The sequence below is a fragment of the Siniperca chuatsi genome, linkage group LG21, assembly GCF_020085105.1.
Source record: "Siniperca chuatsi isolate FFG_IHB_CAS linkage group LG21, ASM2008510v1, whole genome shotgun sequence".
Classification (NCBI taxonomy): domain Eukaryota; kingdom Metazoa; phylum Chordata; class Actinopteri; order Centrarchiformes; family Sinipercidae; genus Siniperca; species Siniperca chuatsi.
In genome coordinates, this window is record NC_058062.1 from 10,047,809 (window position 1) to 10,065,051 (window position 17,243).

The 17,243-nt window shown below is 40.6% G+C and overlaps 3 protein-coding genes across 3 annotated transcripts; 1 reads left to right on the top strand and 2 right to left on the bottom strand.

Moving 5' to 3' along the window:
- Positions 1–1,982: 1,982 nt before the first annotated feature.
- On the bottom strand, positions 1,983–5,688 carry LOC122868641 (kinetochore-associated protein DSN1 homolog). Its single transcript, XM_044180791.1, has 11 exons — positions 5,565–5,688; positions 5,244–5,280; positions 4,848–5,121; positions 4,675–4,748; positions 4,237–4,309; positions 4,021–4,108; positions 3,837–3,893; positions 3,679–3,750; positions 3,436–3,583; positions 3,018–3,105; positions 1,983–2,915 (listed from the first exon to the last, which is right to left on the bottom strand). The coding sequence occupies exons 1-11, from the start codon at positions 5,597–5,599 to the stop codon at positions 2,833–2,835; spliced, it is 1,029 nt and encodes a 342-aa protein (XP_044036726.1). The 5' UTR covers positions 5,600–5,688; the 3' UTR covers positions 1,983–2,832.
- A 626-nt stretch (positions 5,689–6,314) lies between these two features.
- On the bottom strand, positions 6,315–15,100 carry atp13a1 (ATPase 13A1). The gene is made up of 25 exons (XM_044180775.1): positions 14,518–15,100; positions 14,178–14,267; positions 13,567–13,830; positions 13,323–13,478; positions 13,123–13,192; positions 12,915–13,021; positions 12,644–12,773; positions 12,453–12,508; positions 12,182–12,308; positions 11,902–12,039; positions 11,654–11,774; positions 11,339–11,496; positions 10,834–11,009; positions 10,637–10,747; positions 10,396–10,521; positions 10,201–10,309; positions 9,810–10,003; positions 9,079–9,175; positions 8,809–8,993; positions 8,483–8,597; positions 8,179–8,375; positions 7,877–8,019; positions 7,636–7,747; positions 7,399–7,542; positions 6,315–7,298 (listed from the first exon to the last, which is right to left on the bottom strand). Exons 1-25 carry the CDS (start codon positions 14,869–14,871, stop codon positions 7,188–7,190), a joined length of 3,591 nt encoding a protein of 1,196 aa, XP_044036710.1. The 5' UTR covers positions 14,872–15,100; the 3' UTR covers positions 6,315–7,187.
- A 210-nt stretch (positions 15,101–15,310) lies between these two features.
- Positions 15,311–16,835, top strand: LOC122868642 (coiled-coil-helix-coiled-coil-helix domain-containing protein 5). Its single transcript, XM_044180792.1, has 4 exons — positions 15,311–15,462; positions 15,711–15,851; positions 15,956–16,107; positions 16,432–16,835. Coding segments are annotated over exons 1-4 (324 nt in total). The 5' UTR covers positions 15,311–15,460; the 3' UTR covers positions 16,461–16,835.
- Positions 16,836–17,243: the final 408 nt, after the last annotated feature.

Below are 17,243 nucleotides of genomic sequence, written 5' to 3' on the forward strand. Positions count from 1 at the left end.
GCTTTCCAGACCCTATAACTGCATTATTCCTCCAGGTGACAAGTAAACGGCCTTTAGAAATGGATAACCCCTTACGTCATCAGCATTTCTTGTCCCATTATAATTGGTTAAAGCAATTTTTCTCATTAATATAAGGTGAGATCACCTACTTAACAAAATGCATTTCTAAACAAAAGTGATGGGATGGTGTGCTATTTGAGCGTATAACAAACTTTACACACAGCTGTAAACATTAGAAAACATTGTGTACCCTAACAATAACTAAGGTGTTAAAGCCTCTGCATTGCACATACAAAGATTTGTTTGAGCAAGTGCATTATTAATCTAAAAAGCCACAACGACCTGTCCCTACTCATGAATAAGTGTGTTGAATAGAACAAAAGGAGTCTCTTTGGTCTCAAGTCAGTGTCATTTCATAAATTGTGCCTAAAAGTCAATTCACTGATATCTATCTATGCAGGCAAATTGTGTCAATTTCAAGAGCAATATTCAATATCAAAGCAAAACAGTCCAACCTAAGAATATCATTCTGTCCTAAACCCCTGATGAATGAAACATCCCATCAATTTTCAGTATGAAAATGTTGACAGCACAGATTGAAAACAAGTGTCCTTGTTTTTTGCAAACTGGGCAATTCTGCTGTAGTTTATCACTCAGATCAGAGAGACAGCTTTCCAAGACGAATGGCTGGCTGAATGGATGTGGAGGAGAGCTGCAGCCAGCCTTGCTGTACTGAGAAGAGATGATGGGTGTGCATGAGAGAGTAGGACCAAACTGGCAATGGTTTATGCTGACTCTCCACACATCCATCTACTACAATCTGTAGCTAATCAATCTAAAGTTAGAGACAACACGAATAGAGAATACAGTAAACCTAAACATTAATTGTTCTTTGCATGTGCATATAGCACAAGTCACAATTCAGGTTTCTTGGTGGTTATACCAAGCAGTAGATTTTAACCCTTTAATAAAGTAATCCCTACCACAACCATACCTCCAATCTTATTAAACATCAGGTTTAAGTAGAAAAACAAAATACTCATATATAATAGCAAAAAGAACCCTCCTTTTGTATCTTTCTAATAATACTCTACAAACAAGAACCCCAAAGAAACTGGTCACACCCAAAGCACCTTTATCCAAATATGCGCTGCATCCAAATCAAACACTTAAAAGAATGACTTTTAATGTGCCATTTACTTGGGTCATTGAGATTGTTAAAAGCAACAGTTCATCATACAATTTTAAGTGAGTAGCTGCAGGGGTTACTATCGAACCCCAAAGTCAGTGTCTATCAGTCAAGAGAGACCTTCCTCGAAAATAAAAAGACTATGTCAGTGGCTTGGTAAACTTCTTTGTTTTATTGTTAGTGATTCAGTTAAGGATCATTTCTGTGAAACTTCTATTCATTTGGATGCTAAAGCTGCCCTCCTCTCACCCCACAAGCATCAAGCCTCATTTTCATCTAAATAAGAATCGATCTCTCCTGCTGTGCACCATCCTCCCTTACTCACAATTCTCACGGTCACAACCCCACTTGTCTTCTCTTTGCTTGTCCCTGTACTCTCTAGAATACAATCACAAGGAAAATTCTCCATACTCCATGTTGGAGATCATAACTGCAAAGCACAGAAAGCCATTCACTCTTATTTATTGTTGGCAATGGGGTTAAGAGGGCTTTCTTCTTGCTGTAATCATCAGAGAAACTAATTAAGTATTAACATTAATGAGTGAATAGGTCCAAAAGATAGGAGTGATAACGAACAAAGCTTTGACTGACTGGTACAATGTCAAAGCTTCGTTCTGCATCAGTGACCCAGCCAAATGCAAGAGATGGGGGTGAGTCACTGTGGGGGAGGGGCCTCCTCCTGAATGGTCAGGGGACACTGATGAAGTGAAATAGATGTAGCACCAAAAAGAGTAAATGTGAGTGAGGATGAGCCTGTAAAAAGGACTGTACATAAACTAGACTGTAGGCAAACTACAGAGCAGAATCCTTCTGTATTCACTCGTTTTGCTTACAGCTTCACTATATTTAATGCTTTCCTGTTGTACAAGTCAATTCCAACTGAAAAAATGGCAAATTTCTTCACAGGCTTAACAACTTTTTGAAAATGACACCAATGTATACAGTACTAACATGGTTCTGCTACTCTTTGCAGTCTTTGTTTATAAAATAGTAGTAATCAAACCACTTACAAGTGTCACTACATTCCATGACTTCAAATTTTAAAGAAATCAGTTTTGGTTTCCAATACAGTCAATACATTTGAATATTTTAAGACAACAGATTACTTTAGACAGGCTAATAACTGGTCTAAAGTCTCTCCAAGAGGTGGGGAATTTCTGTCTCAGTGTTTATTTTATGAAGAATGACCAATAACATTGTTTTGCAATATGTTGTCAAAGTTTTCTGAAACATTTTTCTGTTACTTAAGTTCTAACTGCTGGCAGTCTAAACAGTTTAAGGTTTTACAGGTGAGAATACATTTGAGACATAACAGAAAAATCCACTCTGGCCATTCACAAAGCTTGTCACAATTTTTTATATCCAACTACTGCCACCTGCTGGTCAAACACATGGATTACCTGAACCAACTCTATTACTCTAACCAGCACCCGTCCTGCTACTAGCAGATATGGTTTTATTTGACACAGAAAACATAACATTAGAGCTTTATGTCATAAAACGAGACAACAAACACAGAGCAAATAAATGATATGTTCCCAAATCACATAATAGTGAAATTACCAGAAAGTACATATACATGTCATAAAGAGACATGGTCCATTAGATGATTGATTGATTGTGCATGTCTCCTGCCAGAGTGACTATGTAGTTGCAGAGGATAAAGGTGGTGCCATAAGGTTCCTTATGAGGTCAGATGAAAGATCCTGAAATCCTGCCTCTGCCGCTGATAGAAAAAAGTAATCAGATTAAATGTTAAATTACCACATCATTGTTGATTCCATAGAATTATTCCATAGAAAAGATGAAAGACAAATATAATCATTACCCAGTCGGCCACTGGTCTCTTTCACCAATAACTGTGACTGCTCCTTGATGGACATAAGCTCTCTAACCATCTTACACTGAGTGTCCATCTAGAGATAAAAAAAAGAAAAACATTACATAACATGATGTAGCAGAAAAAAATAAATTCGGTACAGATGTAGGTCCAGTGCCTTAATATCTGAGACGTCGTCAATGGACTAAAAGCCCTTAAAAACGTGCTATTTTCTTTAGTAATAAATATCCATGACCAAAAAAAAAACGAGTTAAGGTTTGGTAAAAAAAAAAATAAATAAATAAACAAACAAAAAACACCCAGTTATTACAGATATCAGCTTTTACTAAAAAAGTCAATAATTTCTACTATTTATATGTTTATGATTTTTTTTTGTAATGATATAAAAATCCAATTTCCAACATACAATCATTGCCATAGTGTGAAGCATGGGCTGTTGTCTACAGAGAAGACCGTGGTAGTCGGGTTTACTCTGTATGAAAGGGTACTGTGAGGACTGTGCCACAGATGTAGAGTCTAATGATACGCCTCTCTCCTGGCCCTGCTCCACTTTCCTGCAACGAATAAAGAACACATTACTGTCAAAATTGAGAAGACAATATTGACACACTATAACACAGTATTCCTCAATGACAGGGCACATGTTCACCTTTCCAGTTCCTCTGCTTTACAACGGTGTTTGTTCAACAGTGCCTCCCAAGAATCACTCTCAGCCTGGAGCCTAAAACACAACACAGACCGGTAAAAAAAGAGAACACACCGTCTGTGTTTTTTAAGTTTGAATGCATGGTTTGTAAGAGTACAAGCCTGTTGATGGCTTTCTGGACTTTTTCCATGGCTCTTTGCAATGCAGGGTCACTACAACTGAAAGCAAATAAAAAGCATAAATGCAGTATAAAATATCAATTTATAGGCTAAAACAAACAATTACACATGTGTGTGTGTATGTATGTATGTATAACACATGCAGAGTACTGAATAAATAAAAAACCTGGCAACACTAGCAGGGAGTTGCTGATCCTGTGGTTCACTGCGTATGCTTTTGGCCAGACAACTCCATTCTTTCTGCATGTGCTCAACTGCACCAAGAAGACACAGAACATAGACAAAGAAATAACTTAAACAGAATATTTCTGACAGCCATTCAGTCAGTTAAAATAAAGAGCTCCACGAAATATGTACCAAATGAAGCAGTGCAAGCACTAACCTTGTTTTTTAAAAGACTCCAGTGAGGCGTTCGACACTGACTGCAGCGAATTTTGAGTTCTATCTATTGCCAGCTAGAGACAAAGCAGAGGTGATTAGACGGAGATCCATTAGAAATTTTAATTATGACTAATTAAAATTAACTGTATGTTCCCCTCTTATCTAATGCAACCAAGACCCTTACAGTCTAGTCATAATACCTTCAGGAGTACATCTTATGTACAGTAGCTTCGTACTCCTGAATAAAACCATACAATTTTATGTCTCTAAAGTTATACTTGTCATACTTGTTCATATAACAAGTGAAAAAAGTGAAAAAAACATCTGCATCTCAAACACCCAATACCAGTGAGATGAAACGTAACCTACTGCTTATTTAATTTTTTACATTTTGAGTTAAGTTAATTTACTATTATACTTATGACCCTACCACACTCACCCTCATTGAAGCCTCCATCAATTTGTCAAGCCTCTCTTGCTGTGATAAGGATGTACTTATACTTCTGCACAAAACTACAATAAACATATAAATAGTTATTTATATTGCAAAAAAACAATACCCTACGACAATTATTTACTGATTACATGGTGCAAGAAGGCTAGACATCTCACATTGATATGGGTTGGGAAGGGCAGGGAGCGAGCGTCGGGTTATGGTGGCTCTCCTCCAGGATTTCCTCCGTGCAGCGGGGCTAACAGTGGGACTTGAAGGACCCTCCGTGTTTTCTGTCTGTATTTCTTGTTTGTCTGTCTCTGAATTTCCTTCCGCTGTATCTGGCGTCTGTGAGATGGGTGACATGAAGTCGGTACGGGGAGACTTGTGTGGAGGAGCAGTGCTGGGGCTTGTGGAGGAGCATCTTTTCGATGTCTGTTTCACTGAGTTGATCTTGGCATACAGAAATTGAACACAGAGCAAAGCAGCATTGACACGGTAGCATGATTATCTTATGGATATAGGATTAGCTAGGTTAGCTTAACTGCTAGTTAAAATGTATCAAATTAAGTTACCTCATTTTGGGTATCAGCAACGGCGACACTTCCGCAACTGCAAGAAATGTTTGTAAATTTACAAGCTAACCTTACATGTACAGAATATCAGTAAAATACTCAATGAAAAATGTAAACGTAAAAACTTTGTGTTAGTAACGTTAACTGTTAAGCACCGCAGACCACAACAATAATTTGCTTTGGGCAAAATTCAGGCGGATATAACGTTAACAATTTAACGTTAGCTGAAAATGCTTTATTGGATTTTCTCAATACAACGTAAACTTTTAATGTTAAGTCGGTTGTCGTAGTTTTTTTTTTAAAAAAAAAAAGGCTACAAACCCGTCTTGTCCAGCTTCAAAATGTTTTTCCGCCATTTTTTTTCTTTCAAATGGGTTTCTTCACAGCGCGCGCCCAACAAGCCAAACCCCCTCTACTGACGTAAGCACCATGGGAAATGTAGTGTGATTGTAACACAAGAGCCTGCAAACGAGGTACAAAGGCAAAGAGCCTCATGGGAGCTGTAGTCGTCGAATACTTACAAAATGGTTATACCCTAAAGACAAGATGTTCCATAAAACTATAAAACAGAGGCATTGGAAATTGGATTATTCATAATAAGTGGCCAAAATGTCCCTGACTAGTAGGTAAATTCTTATGGTGCTTTCTAAAGGAGAAATGCAGGCCTACAGGGATCCTATTATATTAATCACTGTATAATTTGGACAATGAGAAAATTACCATGCACCACATTTTTCTTTAAATTGTATGCGTCAGCCTCTTTTTTTATTAATTAAGCAGACAATAGCAACAGCTGCTGATGAGAGGCTGGAGCCCATTTCTCAGAAAACTACTTTGACGTGACAGCCTCTTGACTGTATGTATATGTATATTTTTGTTTTGCTCTTTGTAAACTTCAGGTTGTTTTCAACAAATCAGTAGGAGTCCAATAAATCCAATTTGTGAGATTATATTACTTAGAGGAAGCAAGAATTATTTACGTTTCGGATTTCAAGGCCCTTTAACAGCTCCACAGTTCTTGAATGCTTTGTTTAGGCTGCTCTAGCGGCAACAAACAAATAAAGGTTTATGTTCATCAAACAAGGTTTATGTAAGCTCATGTCAAAGATAAATAGCAAACAGGTATCAATGGCTGAGCTCCTGAGATGAGCATGTTTGGTAGTTAAGATCACTTGGTAAGTAAATACAAAGTTCACAATCTTCCAGTTTTTTCTTCGATCCGTTGATGCTTTATGAGATGGCACATTTGTTTGTTTTGACTAGTGTCATGTGTCCCATGAGATAAAAGGTTTCATTAGATGAATGTCTTTCTTCGTACAGTTACACTATCTTCTCATACCCTGATCATTCTTTACTTGCCGATTTCTGGGAAGAGGATAGTTCATGACCAGCTGGACATGCTCATCCTTTCCATGTGCAGACACATCAGTACTTGTACTTGACAAAACATATGACAGACTTCATAATTTGTATAAGTCTTTATAAGTCTGTTAGAGATGTTTTTCACTTTTTACAAAATCAAGGAGAGAAATTAAAAAAAAAACCAAAAAAAAAAAACACTTTTGCAATTCTCTTGGAGAACGCCCCTTTTGTGTGCCTGTATGTTTCACTCTGGCTGGCACACAGTCTTGCACTCCACTCAATACTGCTGTCTTCATGGCCTTGTGTAGCAGCGGGGATGGACAGATGAAGAAAGAGAGAGAAATGTAGAAAAAAATCAAGAGTTATGAAGAAAAAGAAAGAATAGAAAAACAGAGCTGATGGAAATAGAGAAACACAGATGGGGGCAGAGTAGGACGAAGGAAGGGATACATGGAGTGCACGCCATGACTGTCTCAGCTGTCTTGTGTATGTCACAACAGCTTTAATTCTCTTCCTCCTCCAAAGTCTTCTCTCCCTTTACAGTTTGGTTGGTAAGGGTAGTAGATGCTGTTGGCACTGAGTTCAAGAAGGCAGCCTGAGAGTTCCTTTGCCTAGCAGGAACTGCAGGACACGGTCCACCAGCAGAGCGGCGACAAAGTCCACCACCAGAACCTGGGCAATGATTAATTTGAACTGCAAGGAAGTAAACAGGAAGCAGGTTACCTCATGGGGTACATCATTGTTACAAGGTTATTACAACAAAATAATACATGGTAAAATAATGTCAGCTCACCTCAGTTGGAATATCTACAAGAGCAAACTGTTCGTTGAATTCTGGTGAGGAACCAGTAAGAAGTCCCACAATCGCTAAACCTGACAGAGCGATACTCCATAGTAATGGTCGATTCTCACTGAGAGACTCCATGAACGGGTGACCCTATAGGATAGCACACAACAAGAAATGCTGCAAGTCTAATATACTACAAAGAATGCAGAGACAACAAATACTAATGGTGTTAAGAATAAGTACCTTGTAGTTAATGGCAAAGGTGGCCATCTGCATGGCCATGGACATTATATACACTGTGCTGTTAATTAGACTGGGTTCAAACTCTTTATATAGATCTGCAAACTGCCCCACACTGCAAGAGAGAAAGGACAAATGAAATGTTATTATAGTGTAGTAATGTAATGTTATTAATGTAAATGTTTAACTTGTAAAGCAGAACTGCTGTTTGTTCTCTCTCTTTTTCTGTGTTACTGTGATTTACCTGGGCGGACTTCTGCTTTGTGCCTCTCTGTAAAGGTACACCAGACTACAGAAGTGAACAGCAAACTGCAGCAGGACAGTCAACACCGTATAAAGATTGAAGATGTTTGGTAAGGGTCGCTCTTGAGACAACGTTTTCAGTGGCTGTGTAAACAAGAGAAAAAAAGATAATTTATTTGGTTTTTATCAAAACCAGTAGATATGTGTCATGGTAGAAGAAAAACATTCAATAAAGATTACCTTGCTAGGAGAACAATCAATCAGAAACATGTAGAGCCAGAATTTTCTTACATAAATTCTCACCTTTGATCTAGAGATGAAGAGGAAGCAGCCGGCCAAGAGCAGGCCTTGCAGGGTTGCCTGGAAATCGCTGAACTTGACCCCCTCGAGGTAGAGTACAGACTGGCTGTAGGCTAGCACCAGGGCGTTGAGAGCAAGGATCTTGAACATCTGGAGCGTGGTTACCAGTGTGCAACGGCCTTGCTTTATTACATGGCAGACTGGAAAAAAATACGGAAGCGACACGTTTCAGAGGTGGGGGAGCAGCTTTGTGTTCAGGTCTTTGCAAACTGTGTTAAGAGCTGAAATTATAACGAGTGTTACTCACTGCACTGTATGGAGGAGAGTTTGGAGGTGAAGGGGGCAGCGATGGAAGCATCACCCAGTTTCACTACTTGTAATTGATCCTCTTCAAGTTCCCTTAAGACTTGACTGATCCTTTCCTGTAACAGAATAAACCCTGACATTAAGACCAGTGCACAGCAACTCTATTATTTCAATGAAATACACATTTATTCTCTTTTTTGAGCTATAAATAGATGGTTTTGTTAATGTTGGTAACTGTACAGAGGAAAAAAAGACTTAAAGAATTTAAGGTATTGCTACACTATTCCCTTAAGAATCAAGAAGAAGGCCCTTCCTGAAGACACACACCTTTTGTGCTGCAAGCTGCTCTTCTCTCTGGGCCATCACCCTCTGCCTGGCTGCCCTGGAAGTCAATTTGCCTCCTGAACTGACAGGTGGTAAAGGTCTGGATTCTGCTGGGGACGCCTCCTTTTCTCTCCCCCGTTTCCTTTTCTCAGGCATGCGCTCAGGGGCATTGGCTAACAGAGCAACACCTGAGGAAAAACGATCATCACTAAACACTGTTGGGGTCTTACATAGGGACACGTGCATTCTGTCTTGAATGTTGATAAATCTTACCTATGTGGGCGTGTTTGAGAGCTCCAACATCATTTGTGCCATCACCACACATCAGTGTCACATATCCCAGCCCCTTTAAACTTGTGATGACAAATTCCTGAAACAGAACAGACAACCATCTTTATAGCTAATAACTTCCAACACTCTTAAAGTTCACCCTTAGATACTTTTACATTGTTACACACAGTACCTATCTGTCATACTCAAAATACCGATTCCCTGTATTTCCCAAAATGCCTCTCAACAACCCCCAGAGAAATTTGACTGAGTTTGTTTCAATTACCTGTCACAAAAGGACTGGTGTCCCCTAGTTAAAATACATGTCTTTTGATATTTTATTGTAGACTACTGAGACTATCATCTGTCTAAACTCTGCTTTGTCTGTGATGGATCTCACTGTATTATTGGTGAACAAAGAAACCTTTGCTCTTTGACAAAAACCTGACACTGACTATTGTGTCGATGTTTCAGATAGCTAAACATTTTCTGCTGTCTAACTCTATTGTAGCTGTGGTTTAACATAATGTTGTATATGTTCTGCCAGTTATCCATAGCTGTAGGAAAAAAAACAAACACACACACTAAATAGGACCCAGAAATGCAATGTCTGTTTGTAATTGTTGATTTTTTTTTAGCAGTGCTAATTGTTTTAGAGAGGGCATTTCCTTAAACCAACCCACTTAAACCAAACACATAACTTTCAAGAGACATACAGCTGATTTGGGACCTACCTTCTGTTTTGGACTGACACGGGCAAACACTCGTATGTGAGGCAAGAGGGTGTGGAGTATCTGGGGCTCACAACTCAGTCTGGTCAGCCCCTCCCCTGTTACACACAAGTCAAACTGACTCACGAATGAGGAAACGGAGGGAGGGGGCAGTGGTACACGCACACTGCCATCAATGGACTCCCACTGCCACTCACCTGGAAAACACAATAACATCAGAAGTAGATGATTCTGCACTTTGTCTATGTCCTTGGTCAAAACACCCACTGCAAATGGATTACTACAAGAATCTTTATGCCCTTTAGCTACAACCTTACTGACATTACTGACATTGTTACTTCATTGGCTTACTTGAGTAATACATGTAATTCTGCAAAGTGGTGACTTGTCTTACCCTGATCGGGGCTTGGCTGCAATATAAGTGTGTGTTCTTTCTGGATGAAGTGGAGCTCTCTCGCTACATGGCATGCCGTTAAAGGGTTGTCGCCTGTGATCATCACCACCTGAAAGCAGAGGTAGAGGAATTATCCATCTTAAAATCATGCTGTTTCAGTACATGTGCACAATTGTGTGTTGTCAGCTTATTTACATGATGAGATGCTTCCTGGATCTCTCTGATGACAGCCTTGCTGTCACTCTTGAGGGGGCAGGACACAACCATGAACCCGGCGAAATGCAAGTCACACTCAAGAGCATCACGACTCATCTCCCGGACCTATGAGACCCAAAAAGATTCAGCTCAGTTTCTAACAAAATCTATTCTCATCCGATAAGACAACTCAGACAGATCAGACAATCTCTGATAGGTCTGAGTAAAATGAAATAAGAACCTGCTGATGACTGAGGTGTCCCATCTCTTTGTAACCCAAGGCCAGCACTCTTGCCCCTTCCCGAGACATTTCCTTGTGGACTTCGTCATAACTCGCCGGACATTCTGCAAACTACAATCATAGCCACGTTAGAACATCAGTAGATATGCTTGATTAGGCTAGAGCATGTATGTATTGAGGATGGTGTCCATATGTACCATTCCTCTGAGTGTCTCAGGAGCTCCCTTGACAGTTGAGATGTAGCAGAGATCAGTGGAGCCCAGTTTCTCATAGGAGGCCAGAACTGACATCCTCTTCAGAGCGCTGGCAAAGTGGAAACGCTGGTGGATCTTTAGTCCCTGGGTTTTTATGCCTCGTGGGAACACCTTTTCATCTGTTCAAAGAGACAGTGAGTCACACATTTAAGCATTGTGCCATTAAGAGCAAAGGTACCTAAGTAATAACATCTACATTAAAATGCAATGCATTTGAAGAACAGAATTACTTTAAGATGCACTGGTCAAATTACACCACTTAGTTGAACACTACACAAACAAAGTTTGGTGCAACCTGAAAGATTGTACTGAAAGTCAGAAACAAAGGCAAATTTGAGAGGGACACATGACTTTATGTAGCCCAACACAAACATGAATATACACATATTCTCTCACACACCTGTCAGTGCACTACACCGTACATTTAGTGGATGTCATTTCCCTGTACCTTTGGTGAGGGTCCAGTCAGCAGCGGTCAGCATGGCCTTCTCAAGTGGATCTCCAACCAGCTGTCCATCATCCAGAGTGACCAGTGAGTGACAGGTGGCCACCACCCGGTGTGTCTCAACTGGGATCTCAGATACAGGCATCACCTCCTTCCCTTCTCTGTCATAAATGCAAACATCTGTCGATACGCTCCACAAAGTGCAAATGTATGTAAATGTTAACTAACCTAAACCATAGCATAGTATGCTTCGTGTTTTACTTTTTAAACAGCATCATTTGTGAAGCACAAACACAAAGAATGGTGGGCAGGGTTTACCTGAGGCCTGCTACTCCTCGTACCACCAGACTGTCACTGGTCAGAGTTCCTGTTTTGTCAAAACAGCAAACCTCCACTTTCCCTGCAAATGGTATCCTGAAGGGCTCTGTACAGAATACATCTAAGCAGGACCAGAAAAAGAAGACTCGAATGAACCACTATTAAGGGCTTTATATTATAAGCTGCTTTGTCTCTTAATATACAGTATATTCTACACACATGCAGGACAGGATCACAAACAGACATACAAAGTTTAGCCAGGGCTATAAGGGACGTGTTAACAGCCAGAGAAAGCTCTATGGGGAGTTCTGGTGGAACCACTGAGGTGAGGATTAGCGTGCACTCCAGAAACAGCTTGTAGCGGTTCCTGCTGATATCCTTGGTCCCTGAGGGAGTAATACAAAGCACAAAGATAGTTTTAGATATTACTTATGCCCTCACCACCAGCTATTAGCTATCCCTTTGACTATGATAATGTGTGTGTTAAATAAGAATTACATCTTAAAGAATTGATTCTGTGCACCTCACCTTCTATCCACACATAAACAGCTGCAGCAATGGCAAACACAAGGAGGAAGAGGATGAAGATGAAAGTCTCCAGGTTGTTTGCTGTCACTCTCTTCACACCAAAGAGGATGGTCCGTAACAGTTTACCCTGGAGGCAAGTTTGTACAGACAATCAGTACACTTTCACAGCTGACTCAACATGTCCTACACAGACATGTTATCAAAACTAGAATTAAAATGCATGACAAGACACAGAGTATAGTAATATAGACATAGTAAGCAACTTCCTCACCTGAGAGGTGTAGAATCCTGTTCTCAGTACATAGGCCACACAGCCATTGTCTACAGCTGCACATAAAGGACAAGATTAATGTTTAAATTGTTTTGATGATGAAGGTGGATGATAAATGCGCTATTGAATTCACTGATTCAACAGCCAGTATATGTTGTTGGTAATAAATGAAGTGAGGAATTCACACTTACGTTTGAGTCCAGCACTGGCTTTTAAAGGGGGGCTATGTTGGACCACTTTTGTTCCCCCAGAAATGACGTGGAGTCGAGAGTCTGTCTGAAGGTCCAGGATTCGCTCTGGGTCCAAGTCCTCCACTGGCTCCTGCACACCCCGTATTGTCAGCAGTAATTACGATACCCCAGAATAATCCCATGCCATTTAGAATAATTGCGGGTTACACTTTAAAGTTTATGCCCTCAACTCTGTATAGTGTTATCATGTATATATTAGTTTGCCTCTAACCTTCATCTGGGGCACAGATTCTCCGGTCAGCATGGCCTCATCCACAATGCAACGGCCCCTAAGTAGCAGCACATCACATGGTACCAAGTTGTCCTGGGGCGAACGGCCTGTGAAGCAAAGAATACATATTTTAAAACAGACTAATAGAGACAATCTGATGTTTGTTGTTTGTAGTGAGAAACCATAAAAACGTTAACAGGACATTTACCTATTGAGACGATGTCACCAGGGACAAGCTCATCACTTGAAATAGGTCTCCACTTCCTGTTACGATATACCTGGCACAAAATACATAAAATAAATTTGGGATGCTTTAAATACATGGGTTAAGTTTGAGATGCAAGACAAAATGTTTATTTATAACTTTCAAATTTATTATACTTAATTTATAAATTTGATCAAGCCCACCTGGATCATGTAGGGCTTGTTTCCCATGCGGCGGATCTCAGACATATTCCTCATTTGCTGCTGGACCAGGGAGGCCTCGAATGCCACCAGCATGAACAGTGTGAAAACACTGTAGTACCAGTACTCGTCCAGACACCACAAGCCCACACAGAACACCTGATGGATGGCAGACAATAGATAACTTCACATGGATACAGATACTATTACAAGGTCAACAACATCATATCCATAGCCACACACATACCTGGAAAACAAAAAACGGAGCTGTGGCCCTCTCTCTAAAGAGCTCCAGGAAATCTGGCACCATCATCTCAGCACGATTGGTGCCGTAGCGCTTTTCTGCAGCTCTGAGTTCAGCCTCCTCCTGGTAGCCACGGCAGGACTGAAAGTAGCCCACTGGGTGGCTTATGGGAAAAGCTATTGGAAGAAAACATTTCTTCTCTGTGTGGTCAAATATGTAGCGGATCTTTTGAAACTCAAAAGATAATATCCCATCCCCATTCTCGTCCTGTTGGTCAGAACAAAAGAAAGAAAGAACATTTAAATTCCAGCATTCATTCAAGAAAGGCAAACTAGTATTTTCTTAGATTTTCCCCTGAACACAAGAGATTGTCAGGGATTGTGTCTTTAAACAAGTCCAATCACAAATGAGAATCGAAAATAAGGACAGTTTTACAGTTTGCCTACACTGAAGCCATGTCAAACCAATCACTAGACAGCAGTGACTGAGTTGATGTAGATTTCAAACAGTTGGCAACATGAAATGACGTGTGACAAAACCGACAATGTGAGATCTGGGACATGTTTCCAATTAAGACACCTTGGAGCATCCTGAGAGTAAATATATGAACTGACCTGGTCCCTCTGTAGTGCCACAAGCTCAGCAAAACCATTGTTGGGGGTGGGTATGACCTTTGCCAGCGTAGCCTTATTTGGGTCTGGTTCCTGTGTATACAAATGAACAGGTGACAAGTTCACACACTGTGGCAAGTCACTATTATTTAAGCCATTAACCGGGGTTTAAGCCAAACACCTGCCCTGCTATAGTGCTTTGAGCAAGACATTAATTCCGTACCTGCTCCTGGGTTCATGCTGACCCTGACCTTTGACCTCTATGTACAAGGTATGGGAAAAACTGGGTTCCCTAGATATATCAACAGACTGTCGCACTATTATTGTTATTACTTGTGTTTACCTTGGAACAAGTCAGCCAACAGTGCGCGTGCACGGACCAATAACCAGAGAGAGCTGTGAGGACGTGCGCGATCCCGATAGCGGCTAGCGCCAGGAGGCCTGCCTCCGGATACTCGGAGGCACCGTACACTCCTAACCATACGTACAGCCAGCCTGGGTAGAGAACAGCCAGAAACGGGAGGACAGTGCCGTGTAGCATCCGGGGCCTTCGCCTGTACAGCTTCACAGAGCTCACCAGCTCGTCGCCGGTGCCGCTGTCATGCTGGTTGTGGATCACAGAGGGGGCCATTTGCATCTCACCCGGTCCCCGGATCCCGTCTGCAGCCATGTTCCCCTCTTTCTCGGCGTCATTCATTGTATTTTGCTCACTCCTCAGCCCCCCTCTATCATCCACCACCACCCCGTCGTGCTGTAGCCGGTAAAAATACGATTCTAAACGCGGAGCAGTGCTCGTCTAGCTTTCAGAGCCAGTTTACTGAATCGTTCGTTCTCTGACCGTGGCTTCCGCATACGTAAACACGCAAAGACACGTAATGTTCTCTTGGCACAGCACGATTGAACCGAACAAAATCAAACATTTATTATCTTCCACACTGCTAAATTGTGTTGTTTACGTTAAACGTAATACAATACGTGAATAAAGATGTTTCTATGACAAAATATCAACTGCATTTGTCGTTTAATGCTTCAATTATGCGATTATGTAGCTACCACTTTAATACATTTGCCGTCATTACAGGGGCGTAGCCAAAGTGTGAGATTGACACAAACCTAAACCAATAACATTAAAGAACTATTTCACAATGTTGTATTTCTATCCAATCAAAAAATAATGGGTGTGTGGGATGTAGTTGCCGCACAGACATGGCTCCATATGCCGAAATACTGGCGTTATAACCTTGATTGATCAGTTTCTTCGTTTGAGACAAGCCTAAAAGAGCAACATGTAAGACATTTAAATATAGCTCATTTCAATATTACATTTACTATGTTCTCTAGTCTAGATAGAGGAGTGGAGTAGATACAGACTGTAAATAAATACACACATACTTTGTGAATCAGGATGCATCCACTTACTTTGTTTCATTTACATACTTGTATTGCTTACGCTTGTTATAGCAAGTTTGTCAGGTTGATACTCATTGGATTTGTCTATAATCACTGACTGATTTACATACATTTATTACCTTTCAGGCAGGCTGCTATGGATATCACAGCAAAGTATTGCCATAAAGAAATGGAGGCATATGGGTCATGCGTGGCCTCCAACCCATCAACATGGCAGCATAAGTGTCATGAGCTGAAGATGAAGGTTGCACAGTGCACATCTTCACAGTAAGGCAACATATTTAACACATTTACTCCCATTTGATTCTAACATCCTTACACCCACATTTTCAAAGCACATTTGTATCTCACCTCTAAATTTGTTTCGATAGCCCAGTGATCCAGAAGATCAGACAGGACTGTTCCAAGGAGTTTGTGGAGTTTGAGCACTGTCTGAGAGAAAACCAGGACAAACCTACCTCCTGCTCACCACATGTGGCTCGCTTTCTGGGCTGTGCAGAGACAGTGGACCTCACTGGAGTGGGTAAGTCCTTGCTGGAATTGGCCATACACAACTCAAGGTCACATATAAACAGATGTGATTAATAAGATAGGAATGTGTAGAGGTATTATGCCTCCTCACTTGTCTCTTGAAGAAGCAGGGGTATATTTGTTTGTTTATCGCACTGAATGGTTTGCGCATTATGGTTATTCAGACTGTGCAGCAGTTAAGTCTCGTACTGGGCATCTTTAGAATATCTGATTCAAAAACACATGAAAAAAGTCAAAATGGGACTAATACTGCACCATCTTTGAGAAGTATTACTTTAATAGTCAACATACCAATACATTCCTTTTCTTTTCCCAGATACAAATCCAGTACCTCAGCCATCGTAGCATTCAGACATCTTCCATCACCTAGAGATTACTCCTGTCTCCCCCACAGCATAGATGGGCTGGTTTCACATGTGTCCGAGCCATGTTACTGTATGTGCAGCGACTGTTAGGATATCTGTTTTCCTCTGTGTGACATAATGTGACTATTTGTCTTTCTTCAACAAACATATATGGGAGATGAATGCAACAGCACTGTGAGTTAGACAGGTTGGGTAGAATATTTAATTTCTGCATTGTTCTTTTACTCCTCATGTAAATGTTGTGTTCTTGTGAAAATAACATTTATACTTGCCTGTATACAATGGTGTCTGTTTTTTTTACTGAGTTGTGTTTAATCATCTCATTAAAATTGATATCAGACTTGTATTACTCATCCATTGTGGTCATCCTCTGTTGTTTTCTGTTGCTTATGTCTGGCCCTCCCACCCTTGCCCTCTCCAGGTCTGAGTCAGAGTCAAATATTAAACTGGAATGTATCACTCCCACACAAACTCTCCTGACTACTCAATGACTGAGAAATAGGGAGTCTGGGAAGAAAGGAGAAGGAGGAGGCTGTCCACTTCTAATCGGCGGGACTACTGAGAGAGACAGAGGGAGGATGTTGAGTTAGGAGCCCTGTGACCACTAAGCAGAACCGACCTTTTCTGGTTCAATTATTAAAGCTTTGAAGGGGGTAATGGAAGGGAAGAGGATTCCTTTCTTTTCAAGTGTAATATCTTTGGTTGATACCAGATGAGAATGTGATCAGTGCATCATCATTTATCATATTTAGGACAATAAGGC